Source organism: Pantherophis guttatus, chromosome 3 (genome assembly GCF_059756535.1).
Source record: "Pantherophis guttatus breed Tessera chromosome 3, ASM5975653v1, whole genome shotgun sequence".
NCBI classification, from domain to species: domain Eukaryota; kingdom Metazoa; phylum Chordata; class Lepidosauria; order Squamata; family Colubridae; genus Pantherophis; species Pantherophis guttatus.
In genome coordinates this window covers 27,838,774-27,857,876 of record NC_142065.1, presented here as the reverse complement: position 1 = coordinate 27,857,876, position 19,103 = coordinate 27,838,774, and the positions used below count along the sequence as shown (strand labels likewise).

The window sequence follows — 19,103 nt, the reverse complement described above, 5'->3', positions numbered from 1 at the left end:
TCTTGTTGCAAATTTATGTTGCTTCTGCAGACTTCAAGCTGTGTTTGTGATGTCTCCAGAGATAACCTCCAGTTGGACTATTTTAAGCAGTATAATTTCCTGTGAAATTGATTTTATCTTGCCAATTTTAAGCACACATGCAGGCCCGCTAGAGATGAGGAACTTTATCAAATCTGTTTGGTACACTACAGGTATTCTTCAAATGAATTTAGCAAGTGCAGCCCAGGAGTTCAGCATTTAGCCTTCAGAAAAACATACTAGCAGATACATGAATTCCAATTTTTCTACCCAACTACAATCATTCTAACAGACAGATTTTATTTTTTTAACCTGGATGGATTTATTTAGTCTTACAACAGTTGTTTCTGATTCTGTCCCAGTTTATTACAAATAGAAAATTTGTGGAGTGTCTAGCTCATCCAAGTTCCTGCTGTTGTTCCAACACCCTTGTGGGCATCACATTTTCCTGGAGAGCCGTTTTGTCTTACCCTGCTTGGCTCAAGTCAACCACTAAAAAGGAATTACAATGCAATTTCTAACTATCTTAAGAATCAGCATCTTGTTATTGTAGTTTCCACTGTGTCTTACTGTACGTGTTATTTAAAATTTACTTATCTCTTGAGTTTTCCCAGTACAGCAACATACTAAGTTCATAGCTGTTATGTAAAAGCATCCAGTTGGAATGTTATTGACATGTTATTGTGCAACAATTATAATTCACTGGACTGATGTTCTTTGTATCTAACTATCATATCAGTCAGCTAAGGGTGTGAGACAAGGTTCAGGATGTTCTCTAGGAGTTCTTGACTCACAAAGAAATGGCAATGCTGAATGCATTTCATTTTTAGATTGATTTTTGAATGGGACAATAACGGGTTGATTTCTAGTTCCTAGGTAAAAGGACTGTAAGATGGAAAGGATGGTAAAGTATCTGGGCATTTTCATACAATCAGCTACAAAAAAGGACACTTTCCTTGATATAGTAGTCACAGCAGAAGCAGTAGAAGGAAGATATTATAAATAGCACTTAAACTTGTACAGTGTTCCATAGTGCTTTACAGCACTCTGTAAGCAGTTTACAAATGTCATATTACTCCGAACAATCTAGGTCCTCGTTTGACCGACCTTGGAAGGATGGAAGCCTGAGTCAATCTTGAGCCAGTCAGGATTGAACTTCTGGCAGTGAGCAGTTAGCTTGCAATATTGCATTCTAACCACTGTGCCATCATGGCTCCTGTAAAAGAGTAAATCGTGTAAATTCTAGTTCTCTGTTAGGCACAGAAGCTAGCTAGTGACTTTACCAGTCATTCTCTCAGCCCTAGAATGAGAGGTCAAAAAAACCCATCCAACTAACCCATCCTGGATGAGTGATGGTAACTATGTCTCTGGACCATAATGAACATGGGATTTGGAAGGATGTTCCAAAGATTTCTTTTATTTAATAAACAAAAACATAGTTGCCTTTTCTTAATTAGATTTGATTAGATAAATTGTTTTCTTTTGTAAGGTTGAGGATTGGTTATTATCTTGTTATTTTGCAACAGGCAGGTTAACAATTATACATGACTGATGTCCTGTATTTGGACACACACCCATGAATTTTTATGTTAAATAAAGACCTACTCTGGTGCAAACTGGGAGTGACTGAGCCTGATGGGAATGATTTTGAGTTGGGAAAACAAAGAGAAGTGGGGTATTTTAAAAGGAATGGAGACAATCAGTCTCTGAAATGTTTACATTGTTCTTCTATAGTGTGCCTCTTTCTTCTTACAAGTTTCTTTTTGTTCTATTTCCAATGCTGTTTTGCAATTGGCTGGGCATTTTCCAATGCTACAAGAAAGGTGGTGTTTAATAAAATAAATCTTTTCTCCATTCCAAAATGCATGCTGACTTTTACATGAGCCAGAGAGGAAACTTTGTTATTTTTAAATTGTTAAAGGTTTATTTTAAGATACCATAGGGAAAAATGAATTTCTGCTTCTTGAATGTAGGATTCCTGTCTCACATCCTTTTTTCTCTGCCACATATTTGTTTGCTAAATTTGAAATTTTATCTCTAGCTGACAAACAGAAAGAACTTTAAAATATTACATTTGTGTAGGAAAAGAGGAAGGATTAATTTGTTGTATCCATTACCAATGGCTAGGAAATGGCACTAGGAGACTAACTGCACTCCTATCTATCTCTGTGTACTACTTGAAGGCATCTGGATGACAAATGTGTAAAAATGTACAGTATTCTGAACTAGATGAGATTTTGGCATGATACAGTAGGACTGTTTAACACATTTCACTGCACAGTAGTAAATATTGATACTTCATCATAAAGCACTCATTTTTACTTTACCATAATTTTGGTTTTGACCTAAGCAGAATGTGAAATAATTGATGGAAGTTCAGGAGATATTGTTTAATGCAGAGTTTATGTGGCTTTAATATATCTGTAATGTACAAGCATTTTGATAATTGCCACCTTAGATCATCTGTATCAGAAACTGTCTTCAGTGTGTGCTTTCAGCGCACATTGTAAAAATTACTGTACTGTACAGAAATGGAAAATAGACATTTTCAAATTTGAAAGTTCATTGGAAAGCTTATCTAGCATTTATTCAATTCCATTCCAACATATTAAGATTATCTTCATTCAAGTTATATCTCTCCCCTTTCTTCTTAGTTTCAAAGACACACATTTAATTTCATTAATTCATGCTCTTTGCCATTTACTCCTCTTGCATTCCAAGTTGAATCTTCCATGTGTTAGGATCATAATCTGATATTGATCTCTGCTGCTCATCATGGCTTTAATCAATCATGTTTTACACATATTTGTTAGCAAAATGGATTAGGTGTTGACTACATTTCCATCCTTAGGTCATTTCTGCACTATTTGTAGCATCTTCTGGAGTCATCCAACCATAATTGTGCCAAAATAACAGTAATAAAGATAGGACTTACACTACTTCAGCAGCAGCTTGGTAATGTTAGGAAGTCTATCTAAGTCACTAATACAGAAATGGTCTTAACTGAACTCATGACACAAGCAGTATTCCTCGCTAATAATAAGGACCATCAGTACCTGACATTTTTTTGCAAATTTTGACAAGTATATTCAGAAGCTCAACAAAGCTCAAACAAGCATTTTAGAGTATTTCATCCAGCTAGAATCTTTCTTGCAAGCCAACATACCATTGTTCATATCCCAACTACCAAAACATATGTATACAAGAGAAATAAACCACAATCTCCTGTGTTCACACAACCTTACAGCATGGAAAGACAAAATAAGCACAACAATGAGGCAATTTTTCAAATGGTGTATAATTTGGAATTCCTCTTTTCTTTTTCTTTTTGTGCTAGGTTTATAGTAAGTATATGTCATAGTAATAAAAAAGCTAATCATGCTTATTCAACAGGATTTTACTAAAAATTCTGTTATAATTATTTGACATTTTGCTCATCACAAAAAAGACTTGTAAGAGCCCTGCACAGTCTGCAGTTTACTTACCTTGATAATAGAGGTTCACGGCATATATATCACTTAAGAGGATGGGGAACCTGTGGTCTTCTCACTCTTGCTGAAGTGTAACTCTTAGCATCCTCACCATTGATCACTGTTGTTCACAGATATCACATAATGGAATTGGAGGTGGGGGCAGACACAAACATAATTCTCTTCCCTGGATTCATCAGAAATTTATTATATTTATTTATATTTCATATTTCTTACCCACCCATATCCCTTGGGAGAGGGGCTCTGGATGGTGAACGCCTTTAATATTATTCTAAAATGGATTGAAATAAGTTCCTGAAAAATTATTCCTTTGATTTTGTTTAGATGCTGAAGTAGCAAATTTGGAACATGCCTTAGCATACTTCCAGTAATAAAGAAGCAAGCATGCAGGCTGTGAAGTAAAATCTTTCCCCTTCATTAGTCATTTTTAATGTCACCCAGGCAGAAATGGGAAATGCAGATCAAATGACTTGCACCCAAATCAACTTGAATGACACTGTCTTCTTGGGACATTTTTTTTTTTTTTTGCACTCTGGTGATAAAGTAGTTATTTGTTCATCTAAGGGGGATTAATTCAATTAATTTTAAAAATCACTTGCACTTGAGATCATGGAAGCCTTAAACAGGAACTGTGAAGCATGGGAACTCTTCTATGCTTAAAAGTTCTCATCTATGACCTTCTCAAGCGGGAGAACATTAAGGGGACAGTGGGATATGCACAAAGGTGTCTTGAACAGGAACATTAAGCATGAATCACCACTGCTTCCTCTTGTCTTTCTTCCAGCTCTTATGAGCGATGATCTTGTGACAAACCGCTTCATCTTGAGCTGTTTATTCAAAGAATGCAAGGAAGACAATGAAGTTGACACATTACCATTAACCTATCTTTTACTGTCAATAGGACTGAAATGAAAGGAATGGCTGTATTTCTTGGAATAAACTTGTTGCATTCAGTATGATGGTTGCGGTCCAATGGGATTTTGTAACTATATCTGTTGATGAACTCGGATTTCTCTATCAACAAATTCTAGACAATGAGAACATATTCTTGTTGCCTTCCACATTATTTTTATGAACATGTGAAAAATGCCAGCGCACACATACACACAGAACTAAGGAGTGATATGAAGAAGCAGCTCTTTGGAACAGGGAAAGGGGCCAACACAGAATTTCCTGAAAACTCCTAAAAGCCATGGAGCTTCTTCATGGGCCTGAGGGGGGTTTGAAAACTGCTGCCTTATAGGAATGGATGCGGTTTCTTCCCCCCTTGTGTTCTGCCTAGTTCAGGGGTCAGTAACCTTAAACACTCAGAGACACAAAGGTCCTAACCGGAAGCCCCCCGTTCAATTCTGAAGCCGACTGAAAATCCGATTTCCCCACCATAGTCTCCTCCTAGCATGGCGCCCTTTTTCCTCTATCTGTCCTAACCGAAAGCCCTATCAATTGTGGAGCCGACAGGCAACAAGGAGCCACAGCAGAGGGATGAAAGAACCACATGTGGCTCCAGAGCCGTGGGTTGCTGATCCCTGGCCTAGTTCATATTTGTGTGTCCCTAAAAGTTCAGTTGCTTCTGGCAACTGAGTGGACTCGCCCTTGTAGTTTTCTTGGCAAGATTTTTCAGAAGTGGTATGCCATTGTCTCCAGTTCTTTTTTGATTTATATAGTCACACATCTCACATACATGACTCTGGGCAGCTTACCATAGAATGATTTATATATGAACCAAGTTTGTTGTTTCATTTATTCAAACCCAGATTTATTCTTGGAACTTCTTATCAATTAGAGAAATGGGAGGAGTTGAGCTTTGCGTAAAAAGTACAATTTAGATTTTACAGCACTGCTGGTACTACTCCCCTCCCCTCCCTTGAATATTAAATTACAAGAAGTTTCAATTCTTTGCTGCCATTTAGTGGTCACCTGGGTTTTTGCAAACTTGATATGGTAACCCAAGCCAACTATAATGTGGCTTATTTGGTTTTAGCTTAGCACAAAGTATGAACAAAATGACTGTGGTTTTTAAATCAACATTTTTAGCTTGATATTATATGAAGACAGCTAAATGTGACCTCTGTAATAAATTAATATTGCACCATGACTTAGTGTGATGTGTGAACAGTCAGTACCATTTTCTTTTCCATTAACACTGCCTCTTAGTTTGCAACAAGTGGTCTCTGTTCTTAACATGCATGTCGGGCCAATTGAAGCTTTGTTTTGTTGCAAACATTTTATTGTTCACTTTCTGCCTGTTGTGCACATATTAAAAGCAGACAAGTTTGTCTATAAAGGGGGAAAAGTTAAGCTACTTCCCTGAGTATATGTCATTATTAGTAATAGGCATCTAGGTATGTGTGCATGAAGGGAAGGTTGGGGAAAGTATCTGTTGTTAAAGAAGTTATCATTTCTCTCAGTAATACACCTGATATTAATCAATACCCTATCTCTCAACTACCTAAAGCCTATGCATACTTACTTGGCAGTAAGACTACTCTCTTTCAGTGTAATTTACTCCTAATAGATACACATGATTGCAGGCAGGCAGCTAGATCAGTTGTTTAATAGGCTGGAAGTAAAATTTCTACATTAACAAAATTTATACTTAAAACAACAAGCAAAAAATAATGGCAATAGTTTGAGCTATGCTTTTCTTCTTTAAATGGAAGTACTACCCATTTTAATCAGACATTAAGACTCATTGGTTTGGAATACTAGTATGGCTTGCACTGAACCTTGACAGTTCTTGTTTTCCTTACAAACTAGCTCAACTTGGTTTCCCTTAAACCTGATCAATGGTGACCTAGGTATTTTCCATAACTCCTTCTTTTGATAATGCTGGTAAGGAATTATGGAAACTGATGTCTAACACTTATGGATATGTGAGATCACGTGAAACATAGCACTTATATTTCTTCAAGAAGCTCAAACCATAAGCCATGGCTTAGAGCTCAATTACTGCAGACATGCACAAACTGAGGTGCTAGAATTCATGCTCCCTGTTCAAACATTCCATCAAAGATGCCACCACCTGTTGCTTGATATAATCGAAGGGAAAATTATTTAATAGATGGAAATAATGCTATCTACATTGAATTCATTTGTTCTTACATGAAAATATAAATAAAATGAAATAGTTTACTGTCTGCCCCACCTCTTTTTCTGCTCTTTTGAAGTATAATCATTGGCCTGCCACTTAAAGACACAATGCAATCAGTGTTAAACCAAATATACCACAGTGACTGACTGTATAATATATTAAGCCACAACCTAGCCAATTTGGTTTTAGTTTAGTGTGTTGTGCAAACTAGCCAATGTACATCCTCCATAGCTCATTGTGCTGCTGGAACTCAAAAGAAAAAAAAATCAAGAATAGACACCCAGTGGTGTTTATCTGCCCAATAAGACCTGGAAGAGTGGGCTAACTCCCAACACCTCAGGATTGAGGCCATTAGGGTCCACAGAAGCAGTTTTGTCACCATTTCCCTTCTCTGAAGCAGTTTACCCACCCACTCTAAAAGTCCCAAACATTGCTAAGGAATCTTTAAATGACTCAGTTTGATATCCTTCAGCAATCATTATTGGCCATGTTGGTTGGTGACTTTTTGGAAGACTATGTGTATATGTGTATATATGTGCTCCAATAGAAGATAACGTTTGAGCTGCATCACCTGCAAATCCAGAATACCAAGGACAAAAGGGCAGTAATCAAATATAATAGCAACAATAGCAAAATACATAAAACTGAGATATTCGATAACAATCGTTCATTTTGGATTGGTCTCTCCCAGAGTGAAATATCTCAGTGCTATGAGTCATTCAAGGATACTGTGTGAATGCAGCCAGAAAAACCTTAAAGTAACTACAAGCCTTTCATAGTAGCTCTAATCAGCAGTGGCCGCTGCCGCCGCTGCCACACTTTGCCCAACAGCAAAGCCGGGGCGCAGTGTGTAAATGCCCAGAGACGGGTGCAACTCAGCTGACCCTTTTGTCTACACCAGTGTTTCTCAACCTTGGAAGCTTGAAGATGGGTGGACTTCAACTCCCAGAATCCCCCAGCCAGCAGCGCTGGCTGGGGGATTCTGGGAGTTGAAGTCCACCCATCTTCAAGCTTCCAAGGTTGAGAAACACTGGTCTACACCTTTACCTTTGGCAGGTGCTGCTCACCTTTCCTTCCCAAGAAAAGAAGAAAATGAGATAAAGCACAAGGCCCGCGGGGAGGAGGAGGAGGGGGCGTGACCCTATGTGGGTGGAGAGAGTCGTATCGTTTTAAAAAGCTAATCCCGCCTCTTACACCCCCGCCCAGCTTTAATATAGTTTAGGAGAGCAAAGGCGGGGGGGGGGGGAAGAAGGAGAGCTAATTGGCGCGTGCTGATATATTCCTCTCATTTTGTTGCGCGTGTGAAGAAAAAAAAAAAAAAAAAAGCAACTCCGAGGTCCTTTTCCGGCCTTCCGCCTGGGATCTTTTGTCTTCCTCTTCCAGGGCGTCCCTGGAGTCGGCGGCGTCGCTCCTGGGGCTCCACGGCGAGCAAATGGTCGATCCACGGCGAGCTCTGCCATCCTGACGAGGTGGAAAGCGCTAGCCCGAGAGAGCGAAGCAAACCTATTCTCGCTTTCGTTTCACGCCGAGGCCGTGGCGAGCGTGCCATTGGCTCTGTCGCAGGAGAGCTCGGCGGGGCTTCTCGCTTCCCGAGCCGTGAAGAAAAAAAAACAAACTCGTCGCCCTCCCTCTCTTTCCCTCCAGCCGTTACTAGCTCAGCTCTGGGGCGAAAGGGGTTTAACAAGCCCGGTTCGCACCCAGAGCTCTGTTTTTAGGGAAAGAGAGATTTGGGGGGGGGGGCGCTTTGGAAATAAAAGCTCCGCAAAGAGAAGGCGAAAGGCGCGCTCTGGGTTCCGGCCTCCGAGCCTTCCCTGAGCCGGGAAGCCCTCCTCGTTCTCCTCCTTCCTTCCCTTCCCACTCCCGGCTCCTTGTTCCTCTCTCTCTCTCTCTCTTCCCCCCCTCCCCGCTTCCTTTTACTTGAAGCTCCTTTCAGGATGGGAGGGAAAACCAAATAAAAAAAAACGGGAAGGAGGCAAGGACAGAAAATGGTGCATGGCTGCAAAAACAGGAGGAGGGTATTTTTCAGCCGCTTTCTGGGACTGAAAAGTTGACGGGGGCCCAAGGAAGCAGCAGCCGGCCGAGACTAAGACGACCCTCGCTCCCACCATCCCGCGCCGCCTTCTTTTTTCTTTCCCCGCCCCCGCTCTTCTCTCTCTCTCTCCGGGGAAGAAGGGGACTAACCAAAAAAAAAAAGCGCTGCCGCTGAGCAGAGAAAGGAGTAGCTGGGAAGGATGTTGCTACGGAGTTAAAACGACGAGAAAATTGCCCTTCCCCCGTTCCAACCCCCCCCCTTTTTTTTTCGCCACCAGTTTCTTTTGGCTTTGGCTCCAAAAAGAGACAATTCTCTTTTGTTTGTGAAGTCCCCCTCCTTTTTTTTCCCCTTCTTTTTTTTCCGCCCAGCTGGAGAAAGGAGGAAAAGGCTGGGGAGTCACCATGGCGTCTCTCTTCACCAATGGACCCTGCATCCAAAGTGAAGCCGAAGTGGGTCACCTCTGCCGGAGCCTGGAAGTGGGTACGGTCATGACACTCTTTTACTCCAAGAAGTCCCAGAGACCCGAGAGAAAAACGTTCCAGGTCAAGCTGGAAACCAGGCAGATCATTTGGAGCAGGGGGTCGGACAAAATCGAAGGCGCAAGTAAGTGGTGGCTTGGTTTTAATCCTTGGTTAGTAGTAGCCGAAAAACGAGCGAGTAAAATTTGAGGTAATCCCTGAATGCGGACGCCCGGGATTTTTGGCCCGACCATCACCAACCAAGCATGTTTATGGTTGTGCTGGCTCGTTTGAATGAACTTGGAGCTACGTTAAAGGTCTTCACGAGTTAATAAACGCCTTCCCTTCCCTTCGATAAGAGTAAACAGAAATGATGCTGAACATAGTCCCACATCTTCGGCTGTTTATGCCTGTGGTGTGCATTTGTGGTGTAACGCTGGCCTAAAAAAAGAAAACTGGGAGTTGTCGTCTAATTACCTGGTGTAGGCAACCTGCCAGTGGCTTGGCTGTACTTTGTAGATGTGTTGACATGTTGTGGTAGAATTGTCCCCAAAGTACTCTGGCCCACTAGACTTTTTGGCTAAGATTTGGGTTCAGATCTTTGGCTGATCTAGAATCGGTTTGCTACCTGGTCTAATGTGAAAATACGGTTCGTCACACAAAACATAGTTTGTAGAATTTGGAGGTGTGAGTTGCTTGTGATTGTTCACAGATTTAGCTGCCTCTAAAATTGAATCAGCACCATTGGTGGAGGTGTGGACTATTGTTGGCTGCTATGTCTTGATAGAATATCTACTTTTTCCATTTGATGCTAAAATGGACTTTATAGCCTGCCTAGGGGTTTCTGAGAAGCGCATGGTTGCCTTTTCTTTCAGTGTGGAACCTATTTTGTACTTCTCTATCATTAATAAACATTATTTTGTGCTGCTTTGACTGGTCCTAGTAAAATTATTTCCCCACAGTTCATTTTAGAGAACAGTTTGGTATTTTTTAAAAAAGATGTTATTTAATGTGGAACCTTTTAGTTTCGAACCTTCACTATACTCAGAATTCAAAATACTTTATGTATTATCTTATGCTTATGTAGTCGATGATGGTTTAAATATCAGTTTCAATCATTTGAGAATCCAAATATTCTGGTTCTCCCTCTTTTCAAAACATCAAACCTATAATAGGAAAAGAGAATTCTGATGTTTCTGCATATACAGAGAACTAGATATATATATAAATGCTCAAAATGGAGAAAGCATGTCCAAATATTTTAAAAATGGAAACTCTTTCTTTACATTTGTCCTAAAAGCCACAACTCATGATTTCTACTGGTAGGAAAAATGTTATCTGAAAATCTATGGTGTGCAAAAGTTGCTTTCAGGTTGCTAGATCAACAACTGTTATTTGTTTTGCTTTTGAGTGGGTCATAAGTGAATAATCAGTATGGAAGCATCGGAGTTTATGCACAAATTTAATTATTAAGTTTGTATGTTAATTATCCCTTAGTACGTTTGCTTGATTTTTATGGACTTATTTTGAAAGATGAATTTGTCCATCAATTCTGTATGTCTCCTGATTTAGTACTGCACTAACAAATTTTTATTACTATGAACAAAAAGGATGTGGTATTCTATATGCGGTGTCATTCAAATCTGAAATTGTTTTATAACTGCACTTTTTGACAAACACTGCTGCATCTGCCTTGGAAAGTAAAGACAAGCAGAGTTGGAATTCTTTAATATAATTCTTCCTCCCTTTGTCCCTGCAGTGAGGTCATTCATACAAAAAGCTCAGAAAGCTGGGATATTGGATTCCCATGCCAAATAAAACTGAGAATTGAGCCGCCTTTTCTCCCTTTTTGCTTTCCTAGAGTTAGGAACTCATTTACAAAGCAAATAGACTTGCAGTATCTTGTGGTAGGCTGTCTTAGACCTTTGGAGGAAAGAGGTGATATAAATCGAATGAATGAATGATTAAATACTTTAAATTCTAATAGATACATTGTGGTATAGTCTTTGCGGATTAAATTCTGCTTATAAAATGTTTGAAGTATTTGGAAGGGGAAGAAATATAAATATTGGGATGAAAAGATCATGAAATTTAAAACCACAGTAGTTCTAGGTTACTTCTAGAGGTCCCAAATGCCCGTTTTTACATTTCCTGGTTTCTGGATCAGCTACTTTTTTATGCATGTGCTTGCCTGTAAATGTAATTAAATATATATATACATTCAGACATAATATGTCAGTTCACAGCACTTATTGTTAGCCCTGTTTCTTTCTGTATTGGACTAATAGTGATATTCTTTGAAATCTGAGCTGAGAAATGCGGATCTCTTAAATAGTCTATTAGCAACCAATTTATCAGCCTTGCAAGCAGATGTTTTCACAGCTGGATGATGGATGGATTGATTGATTGTACTGTAATTCTTTTTCTATGTTCGTGAGATATGTTTTTAACACTTATAATTAATATATGTATTAAGTTTGGAGAGACCAGGGAAACTTGGGTTCTCTGAGAAAGATATTCAATTTGAGTTGAATAACTTTAGAAGCACCAAGATTCCATGGATAATGAGAACAGTGATTGTCTCCCTCTCTCTTCAGTCAGATCTTATTTCTCCTCCTTTTAGCAGTAAATTTAGTAGATAAAATAGTGTGAGATTTTGTGATTAGTGAGAAAATACTGTTTAGAAACATACATAATTGAATTTGTCACTTGATAGATGCTTTTCTAGAGATACCTTGAGCAAGCAGCAAATTAAATTCAACTGCTTTGAAGTCCATAAAAATATGTTTCCTAATTTATGTGTAGTTGAAAAGAGCTATAATGAATTAGTTGAGAGATACTTTAAGTAGCTCATAATTTCCAAAATACAAGATGCTTTAGGGCTGTATTATTTGTTCTTACTGACTCACACATCACTTTAATATTTTAATATTATCTGCTTTTTTGTGAGTATAATGCATAAAGCCTTGCAAAAAGATTTATAAATTGCACTGAATGCTTTGCATATCATGCTAAGCAAATAGCATAGCATAGCTCAGTATGGTGTGACTCAGAAACCTTGTACTGCAGTCTTATAGGCAAATGGTGTCTCTCTAATTACATTTAACTATATGACCCAGGGCATTCATTTTTAAGTTGATTGATTATTTCTTTTTTTGAAAGGGATTCCCTCTTGTCCAAGATGAAGAATATATACAATGAAGTTTTTCAAATGTGACAATATTTAAGATGCTGGCTGGGGAATTTTGAGAGTTCATACATCTTATATTTGCCAGGTTTGAAAAACACTGATCTAGAAAATGGCTTGCAAGGTGGGAATTTGTTCTGGAATAAGGAAGGAAGAAAGAATCCAGAAAACTAGTTTTGAAGCTAAGCTAGTTCCTTTGTGAATATATAAGTTGATTTCATTAGAAAGTGATGGAAGTCATAAGAAAAGATATTCTTCCCTTTCTGCTGCCACAGTGTAGTATTGTGATCTGTGATGGCTGCTGATTAACAGTGTGCACATCAATACTTGGTGGTATTATCTGTGAAAAAGGAAATAGTTTTACTAACTTTATCTGGATGAAGTGTTCAAGATAGGCAGGTCTTCCCCGAGACACAGTGAGATTTAGCACTGCTTCTTGAGTTTCATTCAGTGTGAGGGTATTGCGTTCTAGATCTAAATGTGTTTGCGTTTTATAGTATATTTTATAAAACAAGGTCTCATCCTCAATGTCTGGCTTCCTGTATTTTAAATTGAAAGGTTTAAATTGCCTTTTAAAAGGTGCCTTCTCTTTCCATAATTCAGATCTTGAGTTGAATAGACTTACGGTAGTACATGGAGACATGTACTATTATTTGGTTTATGGCTGCTTCATTTGCCTAATAGGAAACACACACACACAGCCCAATAAAATTTGCCAATCTTGAAATTAAAGAAAAGAGTGCCTGAGTTTTATAGTCTACACCCAATTAAACTAATATAATCTTGATGACATGAATAAAATAGGTTCTCCTAGAAATAAGTATAATTTTGCTGCAGAAAATGAATAAATAGAATCCAACTATGGAAACCAAACTTTTGGATGTGATGTGATATGGAGAAAGGCATATGATCTCATGGACCTGGTATCACCATGTTGTTCCAGGCCTTAATTCAGGTGTATTCAGATGCCCATTTATTATTCCTTAGAATCTCTCTAAAAGGTCTAGCCTTATCAGCACCACTGATTTTATGTGTAAATGTCTGAAGCAGAAAGCAGTACAGAAAAAGCATCTAGATGATTCTAATTCTAGATGGTATACTTGATTATAGTATAACCCCCAAATGCCAAGGATCAAAATTTTCCACCTTTTTCTCCAATAGGCTATTGAGGACTCTAGCTTGAGTTCTAGGTGGCTGCCTAGTTAAAACAGCTGCAATTAAATGATTAATTAAATGATTATTTTTGTCCTATGGATCTCAGAAGGAACCTTTTTTGTGAGGAGATCCTAATTTTTTGTCTTTCATCATTTTTTAAAAAACATAATATGGCCTCTTTCCAAGAGGGTTTAGAGAGGCATGGATTTTGTTATTTCTTTGCAGGAAGTAGCTTTTGGATAAAGGCTATGTTGCTTTTGGCTAGAGCAGGGGTGTCAAACTCAAGGCCTGGGGGCCGGATCCGGTCCGCAGGGTACTTAGATCTGGCCCACCCTGGAAACGGCAAAGATCCGGCCTGCAGTGCCTCTGCCAGTGAAAACGGAGTTCGGGAGGGCCACAGCCCTCCTGAGCTCTGTTTTCACTGGCAGAGGGTTGCAGGGGCCATTGCAGCCGAAAACTGAGCTCGGGAGCCTGTTTTCGCTGGCAGAGCGCTTGGGCCACCACAGGTGCCCCTGATACAAGTGATGTTGAGCTCGCCATGCCCACTCCAGCTCCCCAAGGTCAAACACAACCCTGATGCAGCCTTCAATGAAATCAAGTTTGACACCCCTGGGCTAGAGTAATGGGTACACACTTTCTTTTTGTGGTGCATATAACCATAAACGTACCATCTCTCTTTTTACATCTATTCACTTACTTCCTGCCCTGCACCAACACAGACACAGAAATACACACGCACAATGTCTCTGCTAAAAAATAATTTCCTATGTAAAATCTGTTTTTTTCCATGTTGGTATATAAAAAAAGCTAGATTTTTAATTATTCCCTCTGGAACATTTTAGGAGTTTCGTTTATTTGCATCAGTTTTTTTTTAAAAAAAATGTTACGTTTTTCTGGAAACACTGGTATTCTTACATATCTGTTTTTGTCATTTATTTTTGAAGGATAAATGTCTATTCATGTCATCAGTGATTTTCCAGATCCTTGAAAGCAATAGAATGTTTACTCCAGTACTCTATTTCTGTTTAATTGAAACCTTATAGGGTTTAAGTGTGTTCAAAGGTCAATCAGACTGATTTTATAGATCATCCAAATATAAGTTTTACATACATACATACATGCTGCAATGTACCACAATAAGAAAACAATAAAAGTGCAGTTGTTTTATGATCACATCCAGATGATTTCAGGAAAGTCGAGCCAAACTCTGAACTATGCCTCGCTCTGTCCTTCTCAAGGATTTATTTGCTGTGTAAATATTCATCAAATATGAAAAGAAAACTCTTTTCAAATGTTAGTAAGTTATAGCACATTAAAAGGGAGGAGAGTCAAATCATAAAGCAAACTTTACTTCCACAGTGAGTGCTGGCATTTCTGTCCACTATGCTTAGTTGTATTTTGTGGGGCAATTTAGTAGTATTGTTCCAGGAATCCAGAGGCCAGTGTGGTTTTATCTATTTGAATGCTTTGCCAGATGCTCCTGGTATAGTTAAAGAGGATAGCTGAATGTTTGCATTGGTTTATTAAATACATTATGCAAAACTTTTAAAAGTGTTGCTGTGACCTTTTGGGTTGAAGGACAGTTCTACATTTATTATTCACATCCATTGTAATAATAATAATAATATATATATATATGCCCAGTGATTGCTCTTAAGAGTTGACTTCAGAGATGATCTATATGAAAGATGGAGTCCAAGCACTTAACTGAGAAAAATGTGCATGAGCAGAGACCTAATAAATGGAGCTTCTCATCAATAAATTAATCAAAGCTTTGGTGTGGATCTAGCCTCAGAGCCCACCTGTCCTGTAACGGTTATCATGCTTGACTGCAAGATTCTTTAAAGTCCTTCCTTCGTCTGGCAAGCACTTCATCACTATAGCAACTGATGAAGAGCATCGATGTTGCCATAACAGGAACGTTATTTTTCCACAGCATTGAAACCTCAGACACTGTATCTCTCTTGATCATATAGACTAACTTATCATCACATTCATATTTAAATCTTAGTCAGCTTAATGGCACCTGGAAGTTGGTGGGACATCTTGATATGCTCACTATACTCTACTAGGCATCTTCCTTCAATAATTGGGAAAGCAAATTGTATGAAGAATTGTCAGCTTCTCTTTGAAATATTCATACCAAATGTTTTTTCTTTTTCTTTATGTAGCTGAACAGAGATGGTGACCTGAGAAATGTGCAATTGTAAAATTTGGACAACTCTATTCTTGTGTTTTCCTTTACTGTATTTGGGTTGGTAGTGAAAAGAAGAGAAATGCTTCTAACTTACAACAAAACATGGCTGTTGTTTTAAAACTAGATTTAAGCCACAAAGAAGAGGAAGAAGGAACAAAGCTGGCAATTGCTTTGTTTCTGAACCATTGTGTTGATTTTCTTTCTTCATTTATTCTGTCTGCTGACAGCAAGATTTGAGATAGAGTTAGATCCCATTTGGCTAATGCATGTAATTGTCCAAAGAATATGAATTAAATATTCAATAGTTTAATACCACAATACACACATAATATTCACAGCACAGTATATTTTTGAATGTATAGAGTAGGTTCCCTGTATACAGTAGCATTTTTTTAATATCTCAAAATATATGCCATAACCAGAGGCCTTTAGCTTTTGCCTAGCAACTCTAATAATTGCAGTTGTCTGCCTTTGAATCATGTTTCCTAAGTAAAAAGGAATACATTGGAGTGAATCCCATTGGAAACAGGGTGGATTTGATTTAAATCAAGTTGTTTTAAATCACTAGTAAAAAGGCTTGATTTAAATCAACTCGATTTAAATCATAATTTATAAAGAGCAACTGTCATCTCTGTCCCGCAGCGGCTCCTCCTCTGACCCGCTGTTGACTCACCGACAGTCCCATTCACTTTAATGGGATGGCTGGTGATGCGGCAGTGACACAACAAGGTGAGGAATGCGGGCAGCAGGTGAGTGGATGCCCTCTAACAACGCTGCTATGATGGATCTGAAGTAACTGGTGCTCTTTAAATATAAGGACTCATTCTTGCTGGTAGTTAAAATCTTTAATACTATTATTTGCAAACAAAATGGAGGCTTTCTCTTTAGCTTGCAGAGCTTGGATTCATTGAATGAGTTTACCAAAAATGTAAATATTGCAGAATATACAGCCTCATGCTATATAACTAAGTTCCATTTCATGCTGAATAAACTAAATTACTAATGTATCTTAAATAGAAAACTATCTTTAGATAGATTTTTACTCCAAAAATATTTTATTAAAATAAATTTGATAAAAATAAAAAAAAAATCCGTTTTAAATTTTAAAAATCTGATTTTTAAATTTTTTTAAAAAAAAATCATCGATTTTTATCCACCCTGATTGGAAAGCATCAGATTGGATACCATAAATGTTTGGAAGTGCTCCAAGAATTTTACTTTTTTATGACCAAATCTCTACAAGATATCTTGACCAAGCATCTTATTTATGTATTGGATTTATCGCCCAACTTTCTTTGAAGAGTTTAAGGGAGCAGTTCTTTCTCCAGTTCTTCCATCAGCAGCCTCATCAGGTTAGGTAGCCTCCAGTGAAAGACTGTAAATGGCCTGAAGTCACCTAATGAGCGGATAATAGACTTAATCTTGGCTCTTCTCAATTTTTCAGTCAAGTTACCTTAACCAATATACTTGCTAAATAACCACTACTCTTCCTAGTAGTGGCACAGTGGTGCAAACTCTGCATAGTTATCAGAAAAGTCTAACTTTATAGTATCAAAGTTGGGAGGAAAGTTGTCTTATCTCATACTTGTAGAATTATTAAAGCCTGGCTGTAATATATTTTCGGAAGTCTATAAATGGGAATACAACATTTGTGCTCTTCTAATTGATTGAACTAAAACTAGGATAAATATATATTTTAAAAAGATTATTTTATTAATAATCTATTAATAATCTTTAGATCAATCTCTATAATTTTTTTAATTAACATTTGTTTTATAGCACTTTGGCATTTTGAATCTATAAATAAATATCATCATTTAAAAATGCCTCAAATGATACGTAAAATAACTGCTGGCATTAAAAGGCCTACACTATAGTCTATATTTTTTCTTGAATGTTGAGTTATCATTAGATACTTTTTAAGAGAACCAGTTTGGTCTAGGGCAGTGATGGCTAACCTTTTCTGGACCGAGTGCCCAAAGTGTTTGTGCACTCGCCCAAATGTGTGCCTGTGCGCCTGAACCCCCAAATGCAATGTGCGCACTGCCCCATGCATTCTCAGGGCCCTCCCCGTGTATGCGCAACAGAGACCCAAAGACCAGCTGGCCAGTGGGAGGCACATACGCATGCGCGGGGGAGCTGAACTGGGACAACAGCTCGTGTGTCCACAAAGAGGGCACTGTGTGCCACCTCTGGCACGCTTGCCATAGGTTCGCCATCACGGGTCTAAGGGTTAAGGCAGAATAAAAACCAGGAGACTGAGTTCTAGTCCCACTTTAGGCATGAAAGCCAGCTGGATGACTTTGGGCCAGTTATTTTTTCTCATCCAGGGTTACAAGCCTGTCACTCAATTCCTATTGCAACCAATGAATGAACACTCAGTTGATCTGGGAAAAAGAGACCCTGCATTTGCAGGGGAAATTGCTAGGAAAATTTCAATTTCTACTCCCAATCATAGAGGCTTCCTTTTATAAGAACTAGAAGTGTCATTTGAAAGCACTTAAATACTGTATCATATTACATAGTTGGGAGTCTTATAATTCAAGCAACTTGGTGATTAATGCATAAGATAAATAGTATTTTTTATTATGAAATCTTGGGCAGATTTTATCAGTGTGTTATTAATCTCACTTGGATTGCCTTTCTTTTAAAAACATAAAATTTTCAGGACTTCTAATCATTTGGCTCCAATCTTCCTTTTCAACTATATCCATTTTCATTTGATGTCCCTCCCAGATGTGAATATTTATTTTAGGACACTCAGTATCCTCCTAATACCTTTATGAAGAAAATAAGAAATATTTATTACAGAAATTGTGTTTGGCTTCTTGTGAGATTATTAGAATTCTTATAGATCTTACAAATCTTACAGTTTACTTTCTTTCCCCAATGTATGGTCGATTTCCTTTGCAAATATATTCTTTAAGAATTCTTAAAAGTTTAAGAAGCTGATGTGAAGATGACAGAATTAGAGATGTCAAAATTTATTTATTTGTTTAGAGAAAAGAAAATAACTACATTTATTAGTGACTGGAAACTCTTTATGGACTTTTACTGAAAAAATAACAAAAAATGAATTTATGGGTTTGATTTTTAGAAAGGGTAGACTTTGGAAAGAAGAAAATTGTGTTGTAACTGTATTTGTAATTGCTCCTAAAATCAGAAGCTGCTTCTTCATAAACTTTCCTTTTCCTTTTTTCTTTCAAAATTTCTATTTGTTTTATTTTTTTACAATTTTCTTTAATGAAATTATGTATAAAAACAAGGAGCAATGAATATTTAAAAGGATGCCTTTGGACTCTTGTATCTCAGGGCAAAATGTTTAAAATAGAAATATTGTAAAGTAAATATATTTCTACCAGCTATTGCCTGACATCACTCTTTGTTTTACAAATGAACTGCGGAATATTTCGGTTGCATGACATGAAGAGGCTTGACTAGCTTCTCCTCCCATTATTAAACAGCTTGACATAA

General features: G+C 37.9%; 1 protein-coding gene across 2 annotated transcripts in view; it reads left to right on the top strand.

The window, feature by feature from the left end:
- Positions 1-7,800: 7,800 nt before the first annotated feature.
- The window catches only part of PLCG1 (phospholipase C gamma 1), a 110,445-nt gene continuing 99,142 nt past the window's right edge, over positions 7,801-19,103 (top strand). The window contains exon 1 of one of the 2 annotated variants that reach the window (XM_034413928.3): positions 7,801-9,235. In XM_034413928.3, the coding sequence (XP_034269819.2) occupies positions 9,034-9,235 (202 nt within the window). In that variant the 5' untranslated portion in view covers positions 7,801-9,033. The remainder of the gene's footprint in view (positions 9,236-19,103) is intronic. The other variant, XM_087889175.1, reaches the window with a different exon arrangement.